This window comes from Balaenoptera borealis (assembly GCF_965194805.1).
Source record: "Balaenoptera borealis genome assembly, chromosome: 15".
Taxonomy (NCBI): Eukaryota; Metazoa; Chordata; class Mammalia; order Artiodactyla; family Balaenopteridae; genus Balaenoptera; species Balaenoptera borealis.
Genome location: NC_138871.1, coordinates 52,788,975 through 52,806,944, shown reverse-complemented (window position 1 = coordinate 52,806,944; position 17,970 = coordinate 52,788,975). Strand labels below are relative to the sequence as shown.

The following is a 17,970-nucleotide window of genomic DNA, read 5'->3' as shown; positions in this document are numbered from 1 at the left end:
AGAGGCGGAGGCAGCGTGGTACCCCCAGTGGTGAGGTTCCTTGATGTTTGGCTAAGGGATGCTGAGGAGTGACTCGCTGAAGTGATAGAAAATTTAATCCCACAGTGGTGTGAGAGGTGCATTAGAGTGAAAAAAGAGAGAATCAAGGCCGGAGATGTACCTGAATGAGATAAAATGGCAGCAGCAAAAGAAAGAAGAAGGCGGTAGGATAAGTGGAATCCTAAAAATGCACCAGGCCAACATGCTCCCTTGACCCAGGAGTGAAGCTCCTCACCTTTTACTGATTACCCTCCTATCTGCCCCCTCTCCAGCAAGGGGGTAGTGCCGATAGCCCCGAGGGGAGATGGAGAAGAGGCAAAGTAGATATTCCGTTCCTGGGACCTGCGGATTTTGCAAGTCAGAGTTAGAATGTGCTTGTTGATTGAGGATCTAAGGTTCCCCGCTGCATGGATTTCACATATGGACACATTAGTATGCAGGACGCCCCCGCTCTCCCCTCCACAGGCTCTAAATATGGGGGGAAAAGTTGGACCAGGATTCACAGAAAGACTAGACCGGAAAGCATGTTAATAATGCAAATATTGCCCCAGTTAGCACATCAGGCTCCCTTAAGATGCTAGGGGTATGGGGCTGTGCTCCACTGTCAGCTTGTTACATCTGAAGTAGGAAGAGGAACTTCGAAAAATCCAGAGGGATAACAAACAAGGCCCTAGTCTGGTTCAAGATAAATTGCATCCCAGTCTGTTTTGGCAGTAAGTTCCATCATTAACCCAGTCTTAGGCTGGGAAATGTTATATCCTTCATCTCCCAACTGTCCTCCTCCTCCCCTCCCTCTTCAAGCCTCTTTCCCATTCCAGTCTGATGTGAGAAGCCTCACGGAGGGTTTCCGCCTGAGAGATGAGTTTCAAAACTGTTGCCTCTTTGGCAGTGGGTTTGTGTGAAAATGGGAGAGGCACCCGGCCCCATAGATGCTCCAGGATCCTGAGTGTCAAGAGATGCCTTCCAGAAGGGCAGGATGGCCCACCTTTCTCTCTCACTGCAGCTCATGTCTCTGGGAGCTAACAGCGTGCCAGAGAGAGGGAAATAGGTGTAGGGAGAGTTCCCCTGCCCTGGAGGTCCAGGGGCTCACAGGTGGCCGTGGGCTTTCCCTGGGTCAGGGGAAGTTAGCTCGAGTCCCAGCTCCCAGATGACAGATCCACCCTGTCTGGGCTGCCCTGGCTCTTTAGGTGGCCCCGAAGGTGGAAGCTATGCCTGCTGTCGGCTGGGCAGACTGGGGACCTGCGGTAGGGCAGTCAGGGCTGTGTCTAAAGAGCGTATTTATTATAAAGATATAGTTGAGACAGAAGCTACGTCTGAGCCTTGGTCCGACAGGCTCCTCTCATTCTTATGTTTCCTTCTTTCCTCCTCCTTTCTTCCCTTATCTTCCTCCACTCTCCATTCTTTCCCAGCCCCCTGCCCTTCTCCCTCCGGCCTTCTGTGCCTGCTTCCCGTGTCCTCTTTTCCTTTGCTCCTGGTTGTCCTTCTTCCCTCCCCTCTGCCCGTCAACCCCTCCTCCTGAGTCCGTGAGGAGAGCTCTCCCGGGACAGGAAGTCGGGAGCCCAGGCCCGTACAGCCCTGACACCCGTGTGGCCTGAGGAAAACGGTGCCCCTGTCTGCATCCCAGGGATGGAGGGTCTCAGACCAGCCCGAAAAATCCCTTCAGACCTTTGGATACTCTGTGTTACTCTCCGGGCTGGTCTCCCTTCCGGCCCCCTGCTGTTCTCTCTCATTCTTCCTCCCCCACCCTTCCTTCTCCTTTTTCCTGGGCATCCATATGTCCTGAGGGTTTGCTCCATGGGGGACTGCTTATTTCCTTTAGGGGACAGTTTTGGGGACCCCCCTGGGGCTCAAGGTGTATTCTTTTTAGGGTCTAACCTTCTCTCCTGCCCTGGGGGCCCCTGCCCTTTTAGCTCGGGTGGTCCCCCCTCCTTTCTGGGGCCTCACGGAGGGCCTCTAGGAAGCGCGTCTCACCTGGCGAGGCCCCTACAAGGCCTTAAGCATGGCCCTGGGCCCTCCCTCACCCTGCTCCTCAGCTCAGCGGCAGCCGAGCAAGGCCTTCCTTCCTGCAAAGAGGGCTCGGCACTGGCAAGACGGGCAGGAAGACTGGAGCCAGCTCTGGGTGCAGGGTTAGATCAGGATGCCTCAGAAAAAAATAATAAAAGGGACTGTTGCAAAGCTCCAGGGAACAGATGTTTTCCATTTGGAGCCTGCTGAGAGAAAGCACAGAGGAGGGTGGGTGGAGAGAGGTGGAAGGAAGAAGAAAAGCCGAGACAGACAGACAGACAGGAGAGGAGGTCAGGAGCAGGCAGAGAGGGAGATGAGAGAAGTGAAAATCAGAAGGGAGGGGGAGAGAGAAGGGACCAAGGGGATCAGAGAGGGGCCTCTGACATGGAGGGGGCAGCAAGGCCCCTGTTTGCTGGAGTGGTGACCTTGACTATGAGAATTCAAGGAAAATCCAGTAACACTGGTTGCTCATCCAGCCCTGGCCAGGGGAGGCCGGGATGGGTGTGGGCACCTCGGGGCCCTGGCAGCCAGGACTGGGAGGTAGAGGATCGGGCAGTGGGTGGGCACCGTGCCACGCGGCTCCTGCTGCAGCCGAGGCCGGCTGTCTGGGGAGCACCATGTTGGGTAAAACAACTGCCCAGGGACGCTGAGGCTAGGAAAAAGGGGTGCATTGCAGCCCCCAGACCTATGGGTCTGTGTGTAGGTCAGGGACCCCGCCCTGGAGGCTGGGCCTGCCAGGGGCTATCTGTAAGGCGGCCAGGAGCCCTCAGGAGACCTCACTTCTCTGGCTCTGTTCTGTGTCTGTTCCTGCCTAACTGGTAATGAAGTCCATCGGAGCAAAGCAGTCCTACCTATTTTTCAGGGCATGTTCTCTGGGGTTGGCCCCGGACAAGGCCCAGGGCCCTGAGGAAGAAAGAAGGTGGAGATCCCTGTAATTGAAATCTGTTGATGTGAAGGCACTGTGAGGAGTTCCCAAGGGAGGGACCAGGGCCAGCCTCCAGAGATGGGACTCAGGAGACAGGGCAGCAAGTTGTAAACAGCTTAATGAGGCGGGCCAGGACCAGGTGGGCAGGTGGGCCAGGTCTGGGGAGTGTCTGCTGGGACAAGGTCCAGGGGAGTGGAGAGCCGGCCTCTGAGCTCAGCTCCTGGCAATGGAGGAAGCAGCCCCAGGGGCTGGTGCAGGACAGGCCTCCCCACGCCCAGCACTCACACCACACACTTCCTTCTGCTTCTCCCTTCTCCTCTGTGACCCTGAAAAGTCCTGCCACAGTGGGGCCCAGCCCTCCAGGTCAGCACAGCCTCCCTTCTCCTCTCTGCCAGTCCAAGTGTCCCTGTGCCCTCAGGCCCCAGCTCAGATGCCGCCTCCCCCAGGAAGACTTCCCTGACCACACCAGCACAGCTAGCCTGACCCCATCTGAGCACCCAGAACACTCAGCGATGTCACTTGTCACTCCACTGCCCTCGGTCACTCCAGTGGTTTGGTGGCTCAGCTGCTCTGCTTTCCCCCCCTCTCCTCTTTCTCCTTCTCATGGGAGGGCCAGGCACGATCAGTCCTCAGCAGCTGGACATTGGACATACTTATGAAGGCAGCCGGCGGAGAGCCCCAGGCGGCAGCTCCGGAAGGAAACACAACAGCAGAGCAGAGGAGAGCGAGGCTGAGATAGCCAGCCCTCCCTGCCAGGCCCCGGGTTCGAAGCCCACCCCTCCTGGCCTGGCCTTCCAAGTTTTCCAACGTGGGAATCTCCAATTCAGGCCGTCTGAGGACAAGAACCTGTGCTTCTCTCTCACCTTATCATGGGAACCTGGCTCCTCTGAGTTTAATTAATTCTCTGATTCTCCCAAATTCTCAACTCCAGAGGAGAAAAAGAGTACCCTGCTCAGAATGCCTTCTGCAGCATTCAAGCTACTTTGATTACAGTGGACCTTAGGCCACATTCATGCTGAGTGCCCACTGTGCTTGTGCTACAGTCAAGGCCTTAGGCCTCTTTCCTGCTTCTTGTTGGAACCAGAAGATGGGCTGCCTGGGCCCAGGTCTTCCACCTTTTCTGGGAGCTTTCTTTGGGGAGTCTGTTATCCGCCCCCAGCCCCCAGACCTAATGTGAACTCGTGTAACCTCAGCTCTCGGCCTGTGCTGGGAACAGCTCTTGGCAAAGCCCCCAGCCCGGCTCTGCTTGCCCTTCTGTGCTCCCTCCCATCTGTATGGGGCAGCTGAGCCCGCGCTGCCACAAGACGAAGGCTGAGTGGGCTGCGAGGCACCTCCGATGATCCGCGCTTCTGAGGGTGCCTCCGGTGGGTGTGTACCTGTGCAGCATGGGTTTGAAATGCGCGTCTGTGTGGGTGGGCCTGCAGTTGGAGAAACTGCCCTATTTTCTACTGATCTGGGGGAAGAAGGCAAACTGGTTGTGGGGCGGATCTTCCCTACCTGTTGGTTGAAAGGCGTGTGCGTCCCTGATTCCTCTCCATGCGACAAAAAGTCCCGAGTTTGGAGGGAGGCCAGGAGCTGCCCCTTCCAACCGAGGGACTGGGGTGAGGCCCTCCCTCTCTCAGCCTGGTGTGTCAGCCTGGGGCACGGGAGAGTCTCCCTCCCAGACTCCTGAGGATTAAATGAGAGGAGATGCTTGCTTGGCCCACGGTCAGCTCTCAGTAAGTGCAGGCGGGTTTGTAGCTCCCCAGTGTGAGCCCCAGCCCTGCCCTCCGCGGGCGCTCCCTGGGCCTCCTTCCTCCCACCCCTCCTTGGTAGCATCACTTGGCTGTCCTCATCCTGATCACGCAGGTGGATTAGCTCTTTAGTCAGCCGCCCTCCCTGGAAAGCGACCTCATCTGCTTCCCGCCCCCGTTCCCAGATACGTGATGAATAGGTGAAGTGACGGGACAGAAGAGTCACCCGAGCAAACGCTTAGCTGCAGGGGACCCCACTCATGTCCCCACTGCCAGGCTCTGAAGTCAGACAGCCCAGCGCAAACCCTGGCTCCATCGCTTACTCTCCCTGTGGCCTTAACGCGAGTTCCTTACCCTCTCTGTGCCCGTTTCCTCCTCCCTGAAGTGGGTAATAGAAGTGCATTGTTCACATAGGGTTTTTGAGTGTTGGTGGAGTCGGTCTGCGTGCAGCACAGAGCATGAACTTGACACAGAGTGAGCACCCAGAAACCGCGGCCTGGTGCTACCGCCGCACCCCAGAGCAAGCCAGTCCCGTGCTGTGTCTCGGTGGGATGGTTTCCATCACCCAAGACCAGTTCCTAAACTCTGGGGACCGGCGGTCGGATGCGGGAGGGGGCCACTGCCTCTGACTTTTCCCACCGCCTCACCTGCCCTTCTGGTTTCACAGCCGAGCTGTTCATGGAGCAGCGGCACCTCAAGGAAGCAGGCTTCTGCATCCAGGAGGCAGCGGGCCTCTTCCCCACGTCACACTCAGTGCTCTACATGCGGGGCCGGCTGGCCGAGATGAAGGGCAGCTTGGAGGAGGCCAAGCAGCTGTACAAGGAGGCGCTCACAGTGAACCCCGACGGCGTGCGCATCATGCATAGCCTGGTGAGTCAGCCCCGCACCCGCTCCGAAGGCCTCAGGGCCCCCCTCCCCACCCCGCAGCCTCCACTGCCTACAGTGCCCTGCTGCCACTGTCACCTGCTGTCCAGGGGGAGGTGGCTTCCTTCCTGCTCTGTTGGGAGAACAGAGACCATTCTCTGTTCTTGTAGAGACAGGCCATCCCCCTTCAATCAGAGCCTGCCTAAGGGGATGAGGAGGATTGGTTGATTCTTTGTGACTCCCTTTTGCTGTGTTTCTGTAAGGCGATGGAGCCTCAAAGGTTTTCACTGGTACTCATCAGGTCCCTGCCCTGGAGACTCTAGGCAGATACCAAAATGCTTTTTTTCGGTGGTCCCCAGGCCCTCCCTGATCACGGGGCTGCCTTGCCCATTTGAGAGGAGCTCCATGCCTCCTTGTGGGATTCAGGCGATGTTTTGGGGTGGGCTGTCATGTCAGGCCTGACTCAAGCACACATTGAGAATGGCCTCGGGGTGCTAAGAGGGGCCGGCAGCCCCTAATCCTAGGACATGGAGCCCAGGACTTGGGTGCCCAGGGCTCAGTGACTCTCCTGTGAGAAGGTTCAGAGGCTGGGAGCAGGATGCTGGTGCTTTTGTTCTGGTCCTGCTATTCTCTTCCTGGGTGATCGTGGGCAAGTCAGCCCCTTCTTGGAACCTCAGTTTTACTTACCTGTGCAATGGGGATTCTCTGGTCCAGGAAACATCTCTCTAACAGGTGGTATAGCATACCCTAGGGACGACTGTTTTTCCTTGCCTTCCTTATCTGCTTTCAGAGAGCAGGTATCAGGATAAATGTAGTGATTGAAAGTGTACAGGCCTGCATATGCACAGTGATTTCTGAAGTATAATTTAGGAGCCCACAGCAACACAGTCTTTCCCAGTCTCAGGGTCTGGGTTCCACCTCAGATGTCTCACTTTGAGAGCTCTCTGAGGAGAATGGCCGTGAGAGTATCACTGATGTCTGCCCCATGGAGAACACAGAAGCATCAGGAGCGTGGCTCCAGGTGGCTGAAGGATTATCATTGACAAAAGGGGTCTGATTTGTTCGTGAGTAGAAGCTACGAGGAGTTAGATGTCAGCTCAGTGTCAGGAAAAACGATTTAACTCTTGGCATAGTCCAAGCACAGACTCATGAATCAACTGGTGAGGATGTTGCCCAGAGAATATAAATATCACGTGCGGGAGGAGCTGGACCAGGTCATCTTTATAAGGTCCTTGCTAACCCTGAGAGTCCTTGAAAACAGACTAGAACAGAGATTCCCATCTTAGCCTGATCTCTTAAAGGATTTCTAGCTCAGGCCCATGTAGCAACATCTTGGCCTGGTCCAGGTTCCCTCCACATGGCGCCATGTTGCCTTCCTGTCGGCTCAGCAAATGTTTGTTTTTTGCAAGGCACATCCTCCTTCCTCCTGCAATTGAGACATTAGCTCCTCTGATAAATGCCTCCCCGGAGGTCACATCCAGAAACTTGATTAGGGATCTGGGAGGGGGGATGTGGGCTCTGTCGTTAGGCCTGCAGCCAGGCAGACGGCTGCCTTTCCCTGTGCTCGTGGATATGAGCCTGCCGTCTCGGTCTCGAAAACCTGACCAAATCCAATAACAAGTACAATTTTTTTTTTTCTTTTTTTTTTTTAAAAACCATGGAGGTGCCACAGGAGCCCTTCCTTGGCTGCTTGTCTCAGGACTTTTTTTTTTTTTTTTTTTTTTTTAATTTATTTATTTATGGCTGTGTTGGGTCTTCGTTTCTGTGCGAGGGCTTTCTCTAGTTGTGGCAAGCGGGGGCCACTCCTCATCGCGATGCGCGGGCCTCTCACTGTCGCGGCCTCTCTTGTTGCGGAGCACAGGCTCCAGGCGCGCAGGCTCAGTAGTTGTGGCTCACGGGCCCAGTTGCTCCGCGGCATGTGGGATCTTCCCAGACCAGGGCTCGAACCCGTGTCCCCTGCATTGGCAGCAGACTCTCAACTACTGCGCCACCAGGGAAGCCCACAAGTACAATTTTGAAGCAACATGTACCATTTTTCATTTATGCTTATTATTGTTTGTAGCTATTTTCCTGAAACTGAAGCAGTTTGCAAGGGTGGGTTTCCATGGTAACTGAATAAGTTGTCCGGAGTGGCTCCCTACAGATGTTTCTGAAAAGGTCCCTTTTCTCTTCCTGGGGTGCCGTGCTGATTTGATATAATTGGAGAAAGGACTGCCCACTGTTAAATTTCAAGCAACCAGAGGGGCAGTCGGCTCCAGCGTGGGCAGCCCATCCCCTTTCCACACTCTGTGTTCCTGCCAGCATCCCACACATATGCATAAAGAATAGCAAATTTCAAGCCTGGGGAAGATTTACTAAGCACTGTTTTCCCAAAGACATGCGAACACTTTGGCTTGTTGGACTCCAGTGCTCCCTGAGCTAAGTGTCTTCCCTGTACAGTCCTCAGACTCAGGACATGTGGAATCTAATCCCGGCTCTGGCCCTAATTCACTTGGGTGATTTAGGAAAAGACACACTTAACTTCCATGCTCCTGACGTCTCCTTTTATAAATGAATAATGAGCTTCATCATTACTAGACCAGTGTTGTTCTAATCAAATGAGGTGACGCATGTGAGAGTGCTTCTGAAAGTCTGCAGTGCAATATCAGAAAAGACAGAACACAACACATGCCACACTCTCCAGTCCCTCGCCCGTGACAGACGTCGCTTATCCATCACAGCATTTTTTCCCACTGAGCACAGATGGGATCTTGGGATCTTTTTCACCATGGTACTGCATGATGGGAGTCACTCCCCATCGGTCTAAGTCAGCTTGGCACTTATGTAAGGGATTCACAAATCCCTTAGATTTGATGTGAATCCCTTAGATTCACAAATCTAAAAATAGTCAGTAGCGAATAAGAGAGACACAGCAGTTGTCTCAGCGTGAGGTTGGTGCATGCTTGGAGAATTATCCAGAAAAAGGACTATGGAGGGGAACTGGTACACACACCCCCCCATTGGAGTCATTGCCAAGGCAGGTTCCCAGGGAGGACATCCTGGCCTTGCCATGCCACTGTGGCTCTTTGAGGACATCGGCCTCTGCTAGGTACAAGGGGAAGGAGACACAGCCCTCCCCTGAGAGCATGGCCACCCATAGCCTGGTCTGGAAGAGCTCTGGGTTCCTCAGTGAGCCCCCTGATTTAGTGGCTGAGTCCCACGCTCCGAGTTCCGGAGAGAGGAGGGCAGAGATGCACTCAGTGAGCTGTGTTGCGTGCCCGGTTCTGCCCTGCAGTTCCTGGGCAGGATGGTCCAACACCAGGAGGCCGGCCTTGTGGCCTCTCCCGGGCTTTGTACATGGACAGGAGATTTGGAGACAGGCTGGAGAAAGCCTCTGGGAGGGGAGGGCTGTTGTTTTCAGGAGCTGGGGTTCAGGCTTCCAAGAACTTGAACTTTGGCCCAGAAGCATATTCTCCGCTCTTCCTGTCCTGCTGCCCTCCCGGCCCTGGATGTGATGGGGACGTTTCCATGGTTCCAGCTCCACCCTGGGCTCAGCTCAGGCTTTTCCACCCAGATCAGGCAGGAAAGAGACACCTCTTCGGCAGTGCTGTGCCGGCAGAGAGTTCCCGCCGCGCGCACAGCAGCGTCCCTGAGGAGTCTGTGCCCTCAAGCCCCGATCCCGCAGGCTGCCGCCTCCACCAGGCTCAGGGATGGCCAGGTGGCTTTGGGAGACTGCCAGGTGCGGAAGGAGAAAGACGTGCTCTCTGCCAATGGAAATTCCCAGTGAAATCCCAGGAGCAGGCCCTGACGGTCTCTGCCAGCTCCGTCTCAGCCTCCCCTCCAGGTAGCCGGAAACCCCACTCACTCAGCCTGGCTGCTCAGAACTTAATTTACTGGCAGAGAAGAATCTAGTTAGGAAGGGGAAACCTGAACTTTACCTGCCTGTCCCTGAGGCAACCTGAGAAAGGAAGCACGGTCCTTCCCAAGATCAGCAGAGGAGTTGTCCCTAGGGTGACACTGTTTTTCAGAGAAGGCTCCGTGGGCTTGGCCGAGAGGGGACCTCCAAGGGAGCAGGGATGCTCAGGGAAGGCAAGGAGCCCAGGAGTGACTGATGGAGTCATCAAGTCCCTGAGAACACTCCCAAGAGGGGGGCTCCTTGGAGGTCACCTGACCTTAATGGCAGGAGGGTCACTAGCCCTGGCCACAGACTGCCTCACTCTCCCTGCCCTCCACTTGGCTGAGCCGGGACTGTGGATGCTTTGGTGCAGCCTGTCTCACTGCAAGGGATAGCTTGAAAGCCTCAGCCAGGAGTGGGCAGGCGTCGCTGCGTCCCCGCCATCTGTGTTTGTGGTGGTTGGCGCCCCGCCCTCCTCTCCCAGGGACAGATCCTGGGAGGTAGTGGTTTCCTGGCCCCTCTCTGGGCAGGCTTCCCTGCTCTTCACTGGCCTCTGCCCCTGGCCATGCTGTCTTCTTGGGACAGAGCCCTAGCGCCTGCTGCCCCCTCTCCCCAGAACCCTTTCCACCTCGGACACCCCAGCAGTAGGGGGAGACAGCCCTGCGTAAGCTTTGGCTCCTGTCGTGTTAATTCCCAGAGATGTGATTTCTGAAGCAGTCCTGGCTGCGTGACCCGGCCTATCCTCTCTCCAGATGCCCCTGGAAAGACAGGAAGACAGTGTTTCTGTCATCTCTTGCCCTCTGATGAGAGCTGGTGATGAATTATTCTCCTGCATTCGTTCCCTCTGGCTCCCAGCATTGTTGTCTTTAAGTGGACTTGGGGCACGGCCATGGCGTGCGGCCACCCCCAGTTGGCCCCAGAGCTTCTTGCCTCCCTCTCTCCAGGCTGGGGTGTGCCACTTCAAGACTTAAGTCCCAGAAGCTCGCTCCCACCATCCCTCTCCCTCCCCAAGGTGGGGCCTGAGTCAGCAAGGACCAGGGCTCTGCCCCACCCAAACCTGAGGTTCTGGGTTGGGCCTTTTGCAGGTGCTCCAGGAATCTAACCTGGAAGGCTGTGTTCTCTAAGGTCAAAGAGGTGAACTCTGGCAGCACAGAGCTCCACCCACCCTCCCCTGACTGGTCCTATCCCCAATCCCGGAGGGTAGGACCAGACAGGAGAGGTCTGAGACACGCAATCAGCCCTGCCAGCCTTCAAGTTATGGGGGGCACTTGGAGATTACTTCCCCTCGCCGGTTCAGTTTCTCTTCTATCAGATGGGGATAATAATTCAGGTCCTTGTGACCTGAAGGGGTAGTTTTAGGGGACGAGCCGAGAGCTGTGAAAAGATAAGTCAACACTGGGTATTTTTGCTACCATTCACGTGGAAGACCAGGTGGCCTGAGCTTGAGCCCCACCTTTGACTGGGCTGCTTGACCTCACTGCCATGGGACAAAGGTCATTGGCCCAAATTTCCTTGTGCTGTTGGGTGGCCCGTGGTGCCAGCAGAGCTGCCTTCGAGGTTGCCTCTGGGGCTGGTTAGCTGGGATGGTTTTTAAGCCCCCAGTATCATGTCTGGAGGTTGGAGCACAGCATTCGAGTATGACTGACCTGGACTTGAGTTCCACTTTGCCTATACTCACCACTTAACCTTGGCCAAGTTCTTCAACCTCCCAGAACCTCAGTGTCCCCCTCTGTAACATGGGACTCGTGACGCCAAGCACCTAGGGCTCTTGTTAGGATTAGGTTAAAGAATTCTGTAAGTTAATGGCCCAGTAGACAGGGTTACTTTTACCTTTTTCTTTTTTGATTATTTTTTAATTTATTTTTTATATTGGAGTATGTTTGATTTACAGTGTTCTGTTACTTTCAGGTGTACAGCAAAGTGATTCAGTTATACATATACATATATCCACTCTTTTTCAGATTCTTTTCCCATTTAGGTTATTACAGTGTATTGAGTAGATTTCCCTGTGCTATACAGTAGGTCCTTGTTGAATATCTGTTTTATATATAATAGTATGTATATGTTAATCCAAACTCTAATTTATCCCTCCCCCCCACCTTTCCCCATTGGTAACCATAAGTTTGTTTTTTTGTTTTTTAAAATTTATTTGTTTATTTATTTATTTATTTATTTTGGGCTGTGTTGGATCTTCGTTTCTGTGCGAGGGCTTTCTCTAGTTGCGGCGAGCGGGGGCCACTCTTCATCGCGGTGCGCGGGCCTCTCACTGTCGTGGCCTCTCTCGTTGCGGAGCACAAGCTCCAGACTCTCAGGCTCAGTAGTTATGGCACACGGGCCTAGTCGCTCCGCGGCATGTGGGATCTTCCCAGACCAGGGCTCGAACCCGTGTCCCCTGCATTAGCAGGCAGATTCTCAACCACTGCGCCACCAGGGAAGCCCCATAAGTTTGTTTTTTAAGTCTGTGTTTTGTAAATAAATTCATTTGTATCATTTTTTCAGATTGCACACATAAGTGGTATCATATGATATTTGTCTTTCTCTGCCTGACTTAGTTCGCTTAGTATGATCATCTCCAGGTCCATCCATGTTGCTGCAAATGGCATTATTTCATTCTTTTTTATGGCTGAGTAATATTCCATTGTATATATGTACCACATGTTCTTTATCCATTCCTCTGTTGATGGACATTTAGGTTGCTTACATGTCTTGGCTATTGTAAATCGTGCTGCAGTGAACATTGGCGTGCATGTATCTTTTCAAATTATGGTTTTCTCAAGATATATGCCCAGGAGTGGGATTGCTGGATCATATGGTAATTCTATTTTTAGTTTCTTAAGGAACCTCCATACTGTTCTCCATAGTGGCTGCACCAATTTACATTCCCACCAACAGTGCAGGAGGGTTCCCTTTTCTCCACACCCTCTCCAGCATTTATTGTTTGTAGATTTTTTTGATGATGGCCATTCTGACCGGTGTGAGGTGATACTTCAAATTGTAGTTTTGATTTGCATTCCTCTAATAATTAGCGATGTTGAGCATCTTTTCTTGTGCTTTTTGGCTATCTGTATGTCTTCTTTGGAGAAATGTCTTTTTAGATCTTTTACCCATTTCTTGATTGGGTTGTTTTTTTGCTGTTGAGCTGCATGAGCTATTTGTATATTTTGGAGATTAATCCCTGTCGGTCGCATCATTTGCAAATATTTTCTCCCATTCTGTGGGTTGTCTTTTCATTGTGCTTATGGTTTCCTTTGCTGTGCGAAAGCTTTTACTTTTACCTTTTTCATTTCAAAGTGTGGCTCCCAGGCCAGGTTCAGATGCTCTTGGCTTGCAGAGGGAAGGAGATGCCCAGAGTCGAGCCCCAGACGCTCATCGTAGCCAAGCCTCTCCGTCCTCTGAGTCCACCAAGCGACTCTGACCAAGGCACAGAGGTCTGGGACATCAGCCCCAGCTGCCCTGCGGATGGGACAAGACTGTGCACAGTGTGAGGCCAGGCTGACCTTGGCTGAGAGCGAGGGCAGCCGGCCCAGTGAGCTAGGGTCTGCGTTGAGGGACGAGGGGGATTTGAGACCCCCTCTTGCCGTCGCATATGTCGGGTGAGACTCTGCAGCTAAAGGGGCATGCTGGGCCCTGAGGCTGCTGGAGAGGAAGAGCAGGGAAGGCCAGGCTCGGGGAGGCCCTACGCTCGAGCCCGTAGTCTTGTTAGGCTGGTTCAGCCGCTGCCTCCTGACTTGAAGGAGGAAAGGTGTCCTGAGCAGCTGAGAAGTGAAACTCGGCACCCGGCCTTCTGGAGGTTCCCTGACGCTGGATGAGGCGGGCAGTACATAGAACAGCAAGGTCTCTGGTTCCAGGGCCCCATGCCTCCGCATCCAGGACAGCCCACCTGCCCTAGACTTCTCCTTCCTTGTTGGCTTCCTGAGCCGTGGCAGAGGGCTGAGAGGGTCCAGGCAGCCTGAGGCAATGGGAGGACCTGGAAGTCTTGCGCGCGCACGTGTGTGTGTGTGTGTGTGTGTGTGTGTGTGTGTGTGTGTGTGTGTGTGTGTGTGTGTGTGTGTGTGTGTGTGTGTGTAGAAGCTGAGTTCTTGCACACACACACAGCCCCTCGTCAGCAGAGTCTCCCCAGCTCCGGTGGGGCAGGAATATTGCTTCTGTGTGGCAGGAAAATAGGAATGTCTTCTTGGCCCTGTGACCTCCTAATGCAGTGGTTTTATTGTGAGCTCTCTTCCTGGTCCCTCCGCAGTGCTGCCTGAGGTCTGCATTCCCTGATGGGGAAGTGGAGAAGGGAGGAGGGATGGGAGGTGCCAGGGCGTGTCCCCTCAGCCTGGGCCTCCTGTGTCCAGCGGCCGCCCCCAGCCCGCCTCATGCCCGTGCTGGCACAGCCCCAGCACTCACCCTGAGCCCACGCCCTGGACTCGTGGAGGCGGGTCCCCCTGCCTCTGACCCAGGACTTTAGGCGAACCTTAGGCTGGTGTGTGGACTCCAAGTCCACACCAACCCTGATGAGGAAGTGGACAGGAAGCTTTCTGGCAGTGTCACAGACTCAGCTCAGAGCCAGGGTTAAGCACTGCTGGCTTAATTTAACCCCAGAATCAGTGGTCGGAAAGACAGACATGTCTGGAGGGTGTAGCAGGGTTCAGGCCTTTCCCCTTGTGCAGAAGGCCAGCACACCCCACAAATAGGCCATCACCACCCCCTTCGGCTCTGGTTCCTGCTTAGAGAGGAGCATCTGCCATGGAGTCCCCTTCTCGCTGCCCATCACAGGGTGTTCACTTCTAGAATCCAAAGTCCAGAGGCCTCGCTGCAGCTTCCTGACCTGGCCCTGTGGGCCTGGCCATGCTCCAGGGTGGGCAGAGCCCCCAGCCAGCCCAGAGCCTGAAACCAACCCGAAAAGGCCCAGCCCCCCGCCTAGAAGTGGGACTGGCAAGGCCCCCTCCCCCGCAGGCTGTGCCCGCCCTCTGACCAAGCTGGTGCTTGTCCTTGAGCCTGGCTGTGGCCCTCTGAAGACAGACACCACCCCCAGCCGAGGGGCCCGCTGGTGTTCACGACATCTCACCTGCGGAGGCCCCAGGAGGAGGAAGGGACAGGCGTGAGTTCTGGCATGTGAAGAGCACAGCCACCTCTGCTGCCCCAGAAGCCCCCTAGCTAGGCTGGGCTCTCAGTGAGTCTGGGGGCTCTCTCAGCCGAGGCCTCGTCCTGTGAGAGCCCAGGGGAGCTCTGGGTGGGAGCTCATCAGCCAGGCGTCGGGTGCATCTAGAAGGAGTCATACCCTTCCCCCCAGCAAGGAGGTAGGACCAGCCTGTGGGCCTGGAGCTGCCGCAGCTCCAGGCGGGATGTGGTGATGTGTGGGCTAGGTTGTCAGCCGGGATGGATTCCTCATTCCCAGTGCGGTTGGACAGGTAGGGGCTGACACACCTGGGAGGATCCGGGAGCGCATGGAGAGAGCCTGAGCTCGGCTGGAACGTGGGCCTCCCTGAAGGGTGTGTCAGCCCCCCCTCCTCCCATCCCCGCCCTGGGGTGGGTGAAGGGAGGGAGCCTTGGAGCAGCCTCAGAGGTTGTCCCGCCATGGACTCCTTCCTGCAGCCCCATGGTCCCCAAGCAGGGGGCTCCAGGGACCGGGAGGCTCCAGCAGCCTCCAGCTGATTCCCGGCTTCCCAGCTGGAAAGGCTGTTATAGAATCCCAGGAATGTGCCTTGAGCTCAGAAAGAAAATTCCCAAAATAACTTCTATAAATACTTGAGGGTAGGGGTGGGGAGGGAGCCCTCAGCCTGGCCTGCAGCTGGCCTAGCACTCGGGGCTGCTTCCCAGGGCCGCCCTCCCCCCAAAGAAGAAAAGGGCTCACATAGCCGGGACCTTCCTGCCGCCCCTCCCCTCTGGGGGACAGCGTCAGGCACTGAATTAACCGGTTGAGATGGTGTGCAGTGGTAATTCTCCAAAAGGCAGGCAGGACCCCTGCTCCCCTTCATCCCCATCCCGGGCTGCGGCTCCTGACCCCAACCTGTACTTCCGCAGAGAACCTGGGTTCCTAACAGGGAGAGTCCCTTCGGAGTCTCCATACAAACTGGAGACCAGACCCTAGCCAAGGAGGCGGCCCTCAGGCTGCCTGCCTTTGTGGCCCTAAGCAGGTCACTAAGTATGCATAAAGGCCTCTGGTGTGCCTGGCTTTGCATCCGGGACCACCCCCATCCCCCCAAACTCTTTTGAGCTGCTGTCCTGTGGGAAATCACGGAGCAGGCAGGAGCTGGGGACCCTGTCTCTCTCAGCCTAAGGGGGTGGGGTCAGGGATGGCATTCAAGAGCTACAGTGAGGAGCATAGTCTCAAGGCGGTGGTGTGGCAGCAGGTGCTGTCCTTAGGCAAGAAAGACTTCCTAGAGGAGCAGGGTCACCGGTGGATGAGATGAGGCCAGCTGCTCCCTCCTTCCTGGATCTCAGGAAGAGGGAATGGATGACCTCGGGAATTTCTGGGGACTTGCCCCACAGCCCTGCCCCTCCCTGAGCTCCACCACCATCAGCGACTCGCACTTCGTTCTAATCCCTGTGTGGGCAGCACGGCGATGGCATCTCCCAGGTCAAGCGTCAGAAGCTGAGAGTCACTTAGCAGGTCTGGTCTCCTCTCTCAGCGCAGGGAGGGAAGGAGTCAGCCGGGATGGAATTGAGACACCAGTTCTGTGTTCCCACCATCTCCCTGGAGACCTGTTCTCTGGGCAGCTGGGGGTGGGGTGACTGATGGCGGGCCCTCGGCTCAGCGCCGGGCTGTGGGAGAGCAGGTGAGACCTCACATCCTCCTGGGGCAGGGCCCCGCCCAGTTGTCAGGCAGCAAACAGCTCCGAGTTGCTACCAAACATGAACCCAACGGGCTGGTGTCTCGGGCAGGTGGCAGCAGATCCTGTTACAGGCCCTGGGCCTCCAGACCCCACCCTGACCCCGGTGTCTCCTTTCAGGCTCTCAGGTCAGCACCCCAGGGTTGGGGGGATGTGATCCAACCCCACGCCAGCCCACAGTCTTCCCTCACAGGGAGCCTTGCCCTCCAGAGAAATCGCTCTTCTGTGCCCTCCCTGCCCCTCTACCCAGGACCCTCTGTTCATCCTGGGGACACTTCCATTTGCTGTCAGCCCACCATGCACCCTGCTATATAATTTCAAATTCATCCTTGCAGAATCCTCACAATAGCCTACGAGGTAGGACTGTTCTATCCCCTGGTTTACAGATGAGGACACAGCAGCTCAAAGAAAATGGGCCACTTGCCCATGGTCATGGCACTTGTCAGTGGCACAGCTGGGATTCCAACCCGGCCAGGTCTTCCGGCTGTGCAGCCCTGGGCTTTTCCCCTCTACATAGAACATACAGAGGAGCCTGCCACAAACCTCCTAAACCACGAGTAAAACCAACATACACACACACACACACACACACACGCATATACACACCCTGTTCAGCCTGCAGACACATCTGGCCCCTTCCCAAACACCTACACACTTCTTCAGATCAGGGGTTTTCAAACTTGTTTTTAGCTATAAAGCCCTCTTTTCCAACAAAAATCTCACATGGAAGCTCAATATAGAAAGCTTGGTGTGTAAAAGCCACTGTGGCCCCGCCCCCGCCCTGGGTGGCCCCGCTGGCCTTCCCCATCTGTCCTCTGTTGCTCCCCCATGGGCAGCACTCACAGGGCTCAAACCTTCCATTTTTGGTGCTTAATTTTGGTGTCTGGCGGCCTGTCGTCTCGCCTTCCTGCCCTCCTCCTTGTGGGCCCTGTTCCATCATGAGCTGCTCAGGGTCCAGCTCCCAGGCCATGTGGACAGAGCAGCTTGGCCTGGAGCCCTGCTGGCCAGACTGGACACTGCCCACTGGTCCTGGGCAGCCCTGAGTCAGCACTGCACCCATCTGGCCAGATCCAGGAGCCCTGCCTGAGGCTCTACCCTGCCCCTGGTTCCCCTGTCCTCCCCCCATCCCTGTGGTCCCCTGGGGACAGCTTCGCCCTCGGTTGAAGAGCTCCCCTTCCTTTCCCTCCCCCTGGCCACCAGACCGCCAGCCAGCGCCTTCAGAGGGGGAGGCTTTTCCTAGGGCTTCCTGAGCACCATCTTTCACTCTTGCCTAATTGGTCGTATTCCAAGCCCTCGGAAGACTTTATGAAATCAGCCATGTGCATCTTCCCCAGTGGGTCTCCATAGCAACGGAGGGCCTAACTCTGGGGAGTGCGGTGAGGAGGAAAATGTTCCAGCTAAAAATGTACATGGCCGTCAGTGGGCGGGCACCCGAGAGGGGGCTCCAGGCACACAGAAGGCAGCTCCCCACCCCCATCTCGGCCCCCGCCTGTCCAGGAAGTCGCTGTTGTTTGGGCTTTACCTCATGTCTGAATGAGAGGATGGCCCCCTGTGCTGCTATCCTATGGCACCTTTGAGGGCTGGGACACAGATTGGTGGGATGGTGCAAAGCAGTCTTTCTGGGACTGGAGGTCGAAAGAGGACCCTGGCCCTGCCCCCTGCTCACCACCCTGGCCTCCCCGCCTCCCCACACCCCTCCCAGTGTGGGTGGACGTA

General features: G+C 55.6%; 1 protein-coding gene across 8 annotated transcripts in view; it reads left to right on the top strand.

The window, feature by feature from the left end:
• Nucleotides 1-17,970, top strand: part of TTC7A (tetratricopeptide repeat domain 7A) — a 184,527-nt gene that overhangs the window by 146,708 nt on the left and 19,849 nt on the right. For all 8 annotated transcript variants that reach the window (XM_082358066.1, XM_082358064.1, XM_082358065.1 and 5 more), the window contains one exon: nt 5,369-5,571. In XM_082358066.1, the coding sequence (XP_082214192.1) occupies nt 5,369-5,571 (203 nt within the window). The remainder of the gene's footprint in view (nt 1-5,368; nt 5,572-17,970) is intronic.